This window comes from Orbicella franksi, unplaced genomic scaffold (genome assembly GCF_964199315.1).
Source record: "Orbicella franksi unplaced genomic scaffold, jaOrbFran1.1 SCAFFOLD_67, whole genome shotgun sequence".
In the NCBI taxonomy this organism is placed as follows: Eukaryota; Metazoa; Cnidaria; class Anthozoa; order Scleractinia; family Merulinidae; genus Orbicella; species Orbicella franksi.
The window spans coordinates 62,822-73,680 of record NW_027670764.1 but is presented as its reverse complement, the minus strand read 5'-3'; the positions used below and the strand labels follow the sequence as shown (position 1 = coordinate 73,680).

General features: G+C 38.9%; 1 protein-coding gene across 2 annotated transcripts; it reads left to right on the top strand.

Moving 5' to 3' along the window:
- The first annotated feature begins 89 nt into the window (after positions 1 to 89).
- Positions 90 to 6,536, top strand: LOC145474711 (uncharacterized). Of its 2 annotated transcripts, none has more exons than XM_081455186.1 (2): positions 90 to 5,261; positions 5,522 to 6,536. In XM_081455186.1, exon 1 carries the CDS (start codon positions 394 to 396, stop codon positions 2,470 to 2,472), a length of 2,079 nt encoding a protein of 692 aa, XP_081311312.1. In that variant the 5' UTR covers positions 90 to 393; the 3' UTR covers positions 2,473 to 5,261; positions 5,522 to 6,536. The 2 variants fall into 2 exon arrangements, with proteins under 2 accessions (XP_081311312.1, XP_081311311.1); XM_081455185.1 differs by having other exon boundaries at positions 6,185 to 6,328.
- The last annotated feature ends 4,323 nt before the right edge of the window (positions 6,537 to 10,859 follow it).

Below are 10,859 nucleotides of genomic sequence, written 5' to 3'. Positions count from 1 at the left end.
GACTCGCTGTTGTTAAAATTCAAAGATTTACCAAATGGAAGTTCTATTCAAATTTTATTTCGTGCCAGATACTAGTTAATGTCTATTGAGTTTCCTTCTTGTGGGCTAGTGAAAACTCCGAAATATATCACATTTGCGCGAGTGGAGCATAGCGTACACAACTCTGTGGCGCACAGATGAATGAAGTAGGATTTTGGTTTCCAAAAACTAACAGACCTCTCTTTCCCCCCACAGGTAACTTTCCAAAGTCAGTACTCTGTTTCCGAAGAAATAATCCCAATCCAACAGCGGAAAATCGAACCAGTATCATGCTATGGAAGTCTTCACTTCGTCTTCGTTGAGGTCTGCGATAAACTATTTCCTAACATTCCTAAAAGTACGATTAAAAGTCGCATGAGAAATCTTGGTCTTAAGCTGTTGAAGGCGCCTCAAGAAATTCAGAACAAGTTGAGAACTGCTAGACCTTACTTGGCCTGTTACAAATTCCTCTCGCTGATTTCCAAACGAGACGTTGTCATTCTTGAAGCTTATCACGATTCACGCGAAGAAAGAAAGGAAAACTCTAAAAAACTGTATGGACCTTTCTTAAGTAATCTTAGTGATAGTAGCGATACTAACTACACACACGGGGGAGGACAAAATCAGAACGTAGGGGACATTTTTTTAAGGGATAATGTAGAGTCCACTATGCCTCCCATAAAACATGGGTTAAGTACCAATTTCTTAGTAGAAAATCTCTTGAATTCTTCTCCGGGAAGTTTAGCCGTAGAAAAGCCAATGACTGGGTTTTCAGAATCACAGGAACAAATAGTCGATGAGCACATTTCGACAGACTCGGAACCCGAGTCAAGTTATTCCTCGGACAGCGATACCAATTTCGAGTCCTCACCGGACGAAGAAAGCGCTGGCGAACAAGATTATGGCATTGTCGAGCTGTTTCATAAAAAAGATATAGATATAGATTGCTTCCCCGACGTCGTTAAACGTGTGAGTGAAATGAAGGAATTCTTTCAATCAGACTTGAATTTTAAGCGCAGACAGTCCAAACTGTCGGATGTCACGTGGGCGAAAACTTTGGAACGGTTAGTGATCTTTTTGGCTTATTGTTCGCGCACGTTGAAGCTAGACATTCGATTGGAATTGGTGGAAAATATGAATATCGTGGAATCCTTTATCAAGCACATAAAGCATAGCCGGCGAGTTAAGAACAACACTGCTGCCCTTTATGTAATGTCCTTCATAAAGGTTGCGAAATTCCTGCATGCAAACGAGAGTCGCGGAAATTATGACGCAGTGGATAGCATTAGTGATCTTCGCGCCCTTCAGAACCAACTCCTCAGAGAGCATGCTGTTTTGGAATCCACCAAAGAACCTGAGAAGAGAAGGCTGTTTTGGCCGCAATTTCAAGAATTAACCCGTTCCCTTCATCAACAATTCGAAGACGAACTCGATGTGCGACAGAAAGCACGTCTGCACATGAATTTCACACTATTGCTACTTTTTGCGATAAATCCAGGCCGTGCTAAAGAGTTCAGAACCCTTCGCATCGTTACAGATATCCCAGAGAACGAAGTTGATGAAATCGTCGGGAAGCTACCGAACGGAGAGAACTTTATGGTGTTTGCGAAAAACGGAGTCACCCGTCTCGTCGAGAAAGGTTACAAAACGGTGAAAAGATACGGCCCGAATGTCATAGAAATGAGCGAATTTCATTTCGTGGATTTTCATGTTAAGCGTTACGTCGAACGGTCGCGACTAAAGCTCATACCCCGGGGCTGTAGTCATGACTTTTTTTTTGTCAACAACCGAGGCTCATTTTTTAAATCACCGGGATCTTTCTCCAGTTACTTGGCGAAAATCTTTCGGGAGAATCTCGGCTTTCACTGCACAATGAACGAAATGCGACACGCATTGGTGGAAAACTTTAGGTCTAGCAAAGAAAGTTCCGATGTACAGCTGGCAGAAAGCTTAGCTCGTGTCTGTAAGCACAGTTTGCGCACTCAAATGCAGGTCTACGACAAAAGAAGTCAGCAGGAAAGAACGAAACGCGCATTGCACTACCTTAATCAATCAGCAGTTAACGCCATAGTGGACGACGTTCCAGGTACATCTTGCAATGTTGACGACGAAGTCGAGGATGATTCATCAGGGGAAGAACGTGATCTACCCGCTCCTGGAGAAATATGCGCTCTTATACCGGCTGATGCACGAGCTAAATCGCCCGAGATATTCTTGGCTAAGGTTTTAAAGTACAGCGCAGATGGTCAGAGCGTGCGCTTGGCGTGGCTAAAGCAAATAGAAGGCAAGCCAAACCACTACAAGTTTCAGGTTGGCCATTCGGTCTGGGAGGAGAAGGTTTCGAGTCTCATCTACCCACTGGATGTCACTTATAAGCGAGACGAAGGCAGTTATGAGCTTCGGAGTGCCAATAAAGAGATTTATCAACAACTGAAGTCAGCTGTTTCTGTCTAACATCGCATCGAAAATCATTTTCTAGTCATTTTCAGAGAAAAATGATTTAAAAAAAACGTTTTCAAATCATTTTTAGAGTCGTTATAGCAATGTTGACACATAACAGCATGATTCCGTTGACTCTATCCGTTACATCTGAAGTTATAAAAACGAGCAATAGCTATATCTGTGTGATGCTTTTTTTTCAAATTTAGCTGCCTAAATTTTTTTTCAAACCTCGTTAATGAAAACAGAAATAACTTGCATTTGCACTGAATGGAACTCCATTCGTGTCAAATGAGCTTTACGGATTGCTCGCTGCACTAAAAACTTAAGTCAAAAACTGGCATATGGCGCTGAATTGAACGCCATTCGCGTCAAATAAGCCGTGTACGGATTTCTCGCTGTTCTGAAAATCCAAGTCAAAACATGCATGTTCCATTTACCCACGAAATGTCGTGTCAAATCGAGGGTTGCCTGGGATCGTCGGGAGAAACCAAGAGATTTTCTAAGTTATAATACTGCGTTTCCTTAAACTAGCGTCCTGAACATTAATTTCAAATTTCGCCTTTTCGACTGGATCTTGACATCGCCCAAGGCATTGAACGTTAAGTCGACTAACATTTTAGAGGCGGTTGTTATTAGGGCACCTAATTAAGGAAATAGGGAATTAAACTCAGTTGGCGTTTAATTAGAAAACTCTGTTGATTCTCGTCTGAATGTATACAGAAAACAGTTCTGCTGTCCAAAATTTTCTTTGTTTTGTTTGTGATTCAGAGGCAATTAATAATTGGTAATTTCTGATAGAGACCCGAGGACGTACATTGCAATAGGCAATTTATAGAGGGTACCCTGTCGGAATATTAATTCTGATACCTTTTGGTTTCTTTGAGAAGCCATTACTGCCACTGAGCAGAGAAATATTGAGTTAGAGTTTTTTAGGTGAATCTACAAAATTCAGACCCGCAATGGGTAAAAAGCGCAAAAATGTCCAAAGAGATCAACAACGTTTGCAAACTTTTCTGCAAACAAAGTGTTTGATTTGTTACACTCCGGGGCCACTGGCTTCTCGTAGACTTCCTTGTTGCAAGGTTTTTATGCACGAGAGCTGTTTGCTAAAATGTTTTCAGCATGCGAGTACCAGTAAAAGAAAATGCCCCCATTGTAGACAGGAAATTTATCCCATTAATAAGGGCGAACTCGAACCTTCGTGCATTCCGGAGGGAGTTTTCTTATTTCGGTTAGAATTTGAAACGTTCGTTGCTAAGTCTCCTGCTCAAATAGCAGATGAATTATGGGATTTCTTGCCTAACCTAGTACCTCCACCTGGTTGGTCAGACTATCGAAGAATGTGGAGAAGATAAGGAGCTCATTATGAAGAGCTTTAAATTGTCAACTCTTTTTTACACTTTTTAGAATATTTTCCAATATATTATCAAGCAACTTAGCTTCTTTATATAAGTTTAAATACTTTAGTACTGAGTCCTTTTAAACGTTTCGTAGTTTTGTTATTAATAGACTTTCTGGCATGTATATCCATTATATAGCTATTATAATCAAGCGCGTTTGAGTTTGATATGTGCTTATAGTCTGATGACGGAGATGCTCGAACGATTTCTGTATGATCTAGATAAACTAAAACGAAGCAATTTGATTTGTTTCGTGAACGGAGTTAACGGCGCGAGGTCTTTCTTATTGGTTAATCAAATATAGTTCTCTCCGTCTATAATGAAACAGATTGCGAAAACTCGGGAAAACCGCCAGTGTTTTTCCAGGCCATACAGAAATCGCTCTTTAAACTTTTCTTGTTCTCATCATAATTATAGAAATGTGCCCAATGATCAACATTTTGTTTTTCAACACGGCCTGGAGATTAATCAAAAAGGTTTTCATTATTGAGTCGGCTGAGACTGTCTTTTTAAGACGGTCCATTTCGGTTTTTATTGTCATTTTAACGCTTATCTTTTGTTAACAATTGTCGCGTTCTGAACTACGCGCCACAGGAAATCTGTTATCGTTGTTATTAAAGCAAATGGGTTTTAGATAGCGACAAGAATTCATCTGTTGATCATAGGGTCACTACGTTTTTTACTTAGAGAAGACGTAGTATTAGATAGCTTTAGCATTGTTATCTTATCTTTGTTGTCTGCAATGTAAAGGTTACTGAGTTCAAGGAATTAAATTGTGTTGAAAGGACAATTTGTATTAGCAATTTTTGTAAACTTTTCAGGACAGTAATTACATTTAACCTGTGAAATGGGGTAACGCGGTCTTGAACACCTTTGTTCCAGTACCCCCGTTTCAGTTCCGGAAGTTGTCCACTCATGATTCTAGCACAACACCCAGGGGACAAAAAAGCTGTGGAAACACTCGCTTGCGGCTCGCCTTCCCACAGCATTTCTCGTTCTCCCAAACTTCCTCTGGTGTTTCTATAACTCGACAGAAACACGGTACATGTTTTCTATTTCTTGAATGTTACTCGTATGTACCTATATGTTACTCGTATGTATTCGTACGTTACTCGTATGTACTCGTATGTTCTCGTATGTTCTCGTATGTTACTCGCATGTATTCGTATGGTCCTTTCATATCACGTGATCAAACCACATGGGGTCAACAGTCGTGCAACATGGCGGAACGTAACGAAGATTTGCGAAAAGTTTTTCGCTCTTTGAAGTGCGGTACGGAAGCTGGCTAGTATATTTGAGTGTCCTAAGTACGCTAAGTTTCCCTTTTTGCTATCAAAGAGAAATGACTTGAGTCGCAGAGAAGTGGACGGTCGATCTACGTTGAATCACGCAATGAGAAAGGTATTCTTAATAGCCTTGTAATAATTGCTATTTCAGTTACGTTTTTTAATTTTCATCCGACTTTTTTACTTGGTAATGCTATCGTCACATCAGTAAGAATTGACCGTAAAACAAACAAAGCTGTTAGGTCAATGGATGGACTTTATTTTGGTGTTTCTCACCAAAGACAGATTTATAGATTACACCACAACACTTCAATGAAAATTATTGAGAAACATTAATCCCAAATGAAGCACAAGCGTGTTTCATTTGCTCATTAGTTATGCATAGGGCATGTCCAGGCGTCTCCAAGGAAGTTGAGTGGTACTGGACCTCGATTTCTAGGCATTGTGCTTTAATACAATTGTCAAATTCGAGCTAGATCTTCGTTTATATAAAGAGCGAATTTTTATCTTAGCGATATTGACATTTGCGGGTGAGATCGTAACATTTATTAAGTATAGAAACATATCTTTTAGCATAGCGATGTTTCGAATTATTCATTATGCCCCCATATTATTATTTCCCGAATTTTAAGTATAATTTTGGTCTCTTGCTTTTTTTTCTGTGAACACTGAGTGATGGTGTAGTGTAGCACATCAAAACATTCTAACAACTTGGTCAACTGAAATCTTCGAAATTACTCTGATGTGCAGTTTATACCAGTTTTTATTCAGTATTATTTCATAGCAAACTAAAGATTCTTACCGACCGAAAGGTAACTTTGTCACTTGTCTTTCATACCCACATACCTTTGTCACTTTCATACTGATTTGTGGGTGTTAAAAATTATACTAAGCATGAACTTTTCAAGCTGGTAATTCTTATCAGTTAATTAATATACTTATTGTATATATTTTAGGTTTCAAACAAAATCCTAACAGATCCTTTCATCCTTTCATCCATAATGAGAGCTGATCACTGTACATATCTTTATTCCCCAGGGTCCTTATGGATGCCAGCCTCATTGCTGAATGGGCTACCCTGGTAAAATAAAGTTCCTTCCTTACTTTCGTAAATGACCCACTAGCTTTGTACCTTTAAAAACTATTGTTTTATAATAAAGGCTGATTGATTGATTAATTGTCTATAAATCTGCAGTTGTTAACTTAGTTACAACACTATACACACTCCAAGTCACAACTCTAGGTTCCACTCGTGGCTCTTCCACAGATTGACTAAACTACATGAGCTTGTAGTATTGACCAAAATAAAACTTAATCTCGGAAAACGAATTCCACTCTAACAAGCAGCTCAGAGACTGAACCATTAATTTCCAAGTCGCTGAAAAAGTCATGTCCGTCAATTCTAACCATGAGAAGGCACGTGCAATGTATGTCCAGAGAATTTCTTAGTTAATCAACAATAGCAGTAGTAATAGTTTTTAACCTACTCATAGATTTTCATATTTCCATCTTTTAACTAGGTTTTTTTATTCTTTTTAATCATATGCAATTGTAAGAGCATTCAGCATTCTCAATGTGCAATGAGAACCTTTTTATTATTTTAATTATTATTATTATTAATCACACTAGATGTCTTGAGAATTTCTTAGTTAATCAGACCTTATTTCATGCCAACTGCAGTCAGACAGCTTATTAAGGAGTGAATTTATTCTCATTTGAACTCTTAAGAAAGTTGAGAAGTGACTCTTGGATGCCTCTTAATAGGATCTTAGTTTATTCTCAGTGAATTTATTCTCATTTGAACTCTTCATAGAAAGTTGAGAAGTGAATCTGGGATGCCTCTTTTTTAATAGGGCCCGGGGTGCACGATCAAACCTCCAGACATGCCTTTTATTGTACATGCCATGCGGGTTTGAAGCCTTAATTTTCAAGTCAGCGCGTGTGATAGATGTCTGGAGAATTTCTTAGTTAATCAGACCTTATTTCATGCCAACTGCAGTCAGACAGCTTATTAAGGAGTGAATTTATTCTCATTTGAACTCTTAAGAAAGTTGAGAAGTGACTCTTGGATGCCTCTTAATAGGATCTTAGTTTATTCTCAGTGAATTTATTCTCATTTGAACTCTTCATAGAAAGTTGAGAAGTGAATCTGGGATGCCTCTTTTTTAATAGGGCCCGGGGTGCACGATCAAACCTCCAGACATGCCTTTTATTGTACATGCCATGCGGGTTTGAAGCCTTAATTTTCAAGTCAGTGCGTGTGATAGATGTCTGGAGAATTTCTTAGTTAATCAGACCTTATTTCATGCCAACTGCAGTCAGACAGCTTATTAAGGAGTGAATTTATTCTCATTTGAACTCTTAAGAAAGTTGAGAAGTGACTCTTGGATGCCTCTTAATAGGATCTTAGTTTATTCTCAGTGAATTTATTCTCATTTGAACTCTTCATAGAAAGTTGAGAAGTGAATCTGGGATGCCTCTTTTTTAATAGGGCCCGGGGTGCACGATCAAACCTCCAGACATGCCTTTTATTGTACATGCCATGCGGGTTTGAAGCCTTAATTTTCAAGTCAGCGCGTGTGATAGATGTCTGGAGAATTTCTTAGTTAATCAGACCTTATTTCATGCCAACTGCAGTCAGACAGCTTATTAAGGAGTGAATTTATTCTCATTTGAACTCTTAAGAAAGTTGAGAAGTGACTCTTGGATGCCTCTTAATAGGATCTTAGTTTATTCTCAGTGAATTTATTCTCATTTGAACTCTTCATAGAAAGTTGAGAAGTGAATCTGGGATGCCTCTTTTTTAATAGGGCCCGGGGTGCACGATCAAACCTCCAGACATGCCTTTTATTGTACATGCCATGCGGGTTTGAAGCCTTAATTTTCAAGTCAGCGCGTGTGATAGATGTCTGGAGAATTTCTTAGTTAATCAGACCTTATTTCATGCCAACTGCAGTCAGACAGCTTATTAAGGAGTGAATTTATTCTCATTTGAACTCTTAAGAAAGTTGAGAAGTGACTCTTGGATGCCTCTTAATAGGATCTTAGTTTATTCTCAGTGAATTTATTCTCATTTGAACTCTTCATAGAAAGTTGAGAAGTGAATCTGGGATGCCTCTTTTTTAATAGGGCCCGGGGTGCACGATCAAACCTCCAGACATGCCTTTTATTGTACATGCCATGCGGGTTTGAAGCCTTAATTTTCAAGTCAGCGCGTGTGATAGATGTCTGGAGAATTTCTTAGTTAATCAGACCTTATTTCATGCCAACTGCAGTCAGACAGCTTATTAAGGAGTGAATTTATTCTCATTTGAACTCTTAAGAAAGTTGAGAAGTGACTCTTGGATGCCTCTTAATAGGATCTTAGTTTATTCTCAGTGAATTTATTCTCATTTGAACTCTTCATAGAAAGTTGAGAAGTGAATCTGGGATGCCTCTTTTTTAATAGGGCCCGGGGTGCACGATCAAACCTCCAGACATGCCTTTTATTGTACATGCCATGCGGGTTTGAAGCCTTAATTTTCAAGTCAGCGCGTGTGATAGATGTCTGGAGAATTTCTTAGTTAATCAGACCTTATTTCATGCCAACTGCAGTCAGACAGCTTATTAAGGAGTGAATTTATTCTCATTTGAACTCTTAAGAAAGTTGAGAAGTGACTCTTGGATGCCTCTTAATAGGATCTTAGTTTATTCTCAGTGAATTTATTCTCATTTGAACTCTTCATAGAAAGTTGAGAAGTGAATCTGGGATGCCTCTTTTTTAATAGGGCCCGGGGTGCACGATCAAACCTCCAGACATGCCTTTTATTGTACATGCCATGCGGGTTTGAAGCCTTAATTTTCAAGTCAGCGCGTGTGATAGATGTCTGGAGAATTTCTTAGTTAATCAGACCTTATTTCATGCCAACTGCAGTCAGACAGCTTATTAAGGAGTGAATTTATTCTCATTTGAACTCTTAAGAAAGTTGAGAAGTGACTCTTGGATGCCTCTTAATAGGATCTTAGTTTATTCTCAGTGAATTTATTCTCATTTGAACTCTTCATAGAAAGTTGAGAAGTGAATCTGGGATGCCTCTTTTTTAATAGGGCCCGGGGTGCACGATCAAACCTCCAGACATGCCTTTTATTGTACATGCCATGCGGGTTTGAAGCCTTAATTTTCAAGTCAGTGCGTGTGATAGATGTCTGGAGAATTTCTTAGTTAATCAGACCTTATTTCATGCCAACTGCAGTCAGACAGCTTATTAAGGAGTGAATTTATTCTCATTTGAACTCTTAAGAAAGTTGAGAAGTGACTCTTGGATGCCTCTTAATAGGATCTTAGTTTATTCTCAGTGAATTTATTCTCATTTGAACTCTTCATAGAAAGTTGAGAAGTGAATCTGGGATGCCTCTTTTTTAATAGGGCCCGGGGTGCACGATCAAACCTCCAGACATGCCTTTTATTGTACATGCCATGCGGGTTTGAAGCCTTAATTTTCAAGTCAGCGCGTGTGATAGATGTCTGGAGAATTTCTTAGTTAATCAGACCTTATTTCATGCCAACTGCAGTCAGACAGCTTATTAAGGAGTGAATTTATTCTCATTTGAACTCTTAAGAAAGTTGAGAAGTGACTCTTGGATGCCTCTTAATAGGATCTTAGTTTATTCTCAGTGAATTTATTCTCATTTGAACTCTTCATAGAAAGTTGAGAAGTGAATCTGGGATGCCTCTTTTTTAATAGGGCCCGGGGTGCAGGATCAAACCTCCAGACATGCCTTTTATTGTACATGCCATGCGGGTTTGAAGCCTTAATTTTCAAGTCAGCGCGTGTGATAGATGTCTGGAGAATTTCTTAGTTAATCAGACCTTATTTCATGCCAACTGCAGTCAGACAGCTTATTAAGGAGTGAATTTATTCTCATTTGAACTCTTAAGAAAGTTGAGAAGTGACTCTTGGATGCCTCTTAATAGGATCTTAGTTTATTCTCAGTGAATTTATTCTCATTTGAACTCTTCATAGAAAGTTGAGAAGTGAATCTGGGATGCCTCTTTTTTAATAGGGCCCGGGGTGCAGGATCAAACCTCCAGACATGCCTTTTATTGTACATGCCATGCGGGTTTGAAGCCTTAATTTTCAAGTCAGCGCGTGTGATAGATGTCTGGAGAATTTCTTAGTTAATCAGACCTTATTTCATGCCAACTGCAGTCAGACAGCTTATTAAGGAGTGAATTTATTCTCATTTGAACTCTTAAGAAAGTTGAGAAGTGACTCTTGGATGCCTCTTAATAGGATCTTAGTTTATTCTCAGTGAATTTATTCTCATTTGAACTCTTCATAGAAAGTTGAGAAGTGAATCTGGGATGCCTCTTTTTTAATAGGGCCCGGGGTGCAGGATCAAACCTCCAGACATGCCTTTTATTGTACATGCCATGCGGGTTTGAAGCCTTAATTTTCAAGTCAGCGCGTGTGATAGATGTCTGGAGAATTTCTTAGTTAATCAGACCTTATTTCATGCCAACTGCAGTCAGACAGCTTATTAAGGAGTGAATTTATTCTCATTTGAACTCTTAAGAAAGTTGAGAAGTGACTCTTGGATGCCTCTTAATAGGATCTTAGTTTATTCTCAGTGAATTTATTCTCATTTGAACTCTTCATAGAAAGTTGAGAAGTGAATCTGGGATGCCTCTTTTTTAATAGGGCCCGGGGTGCACGATCAAACCTCCAGACAT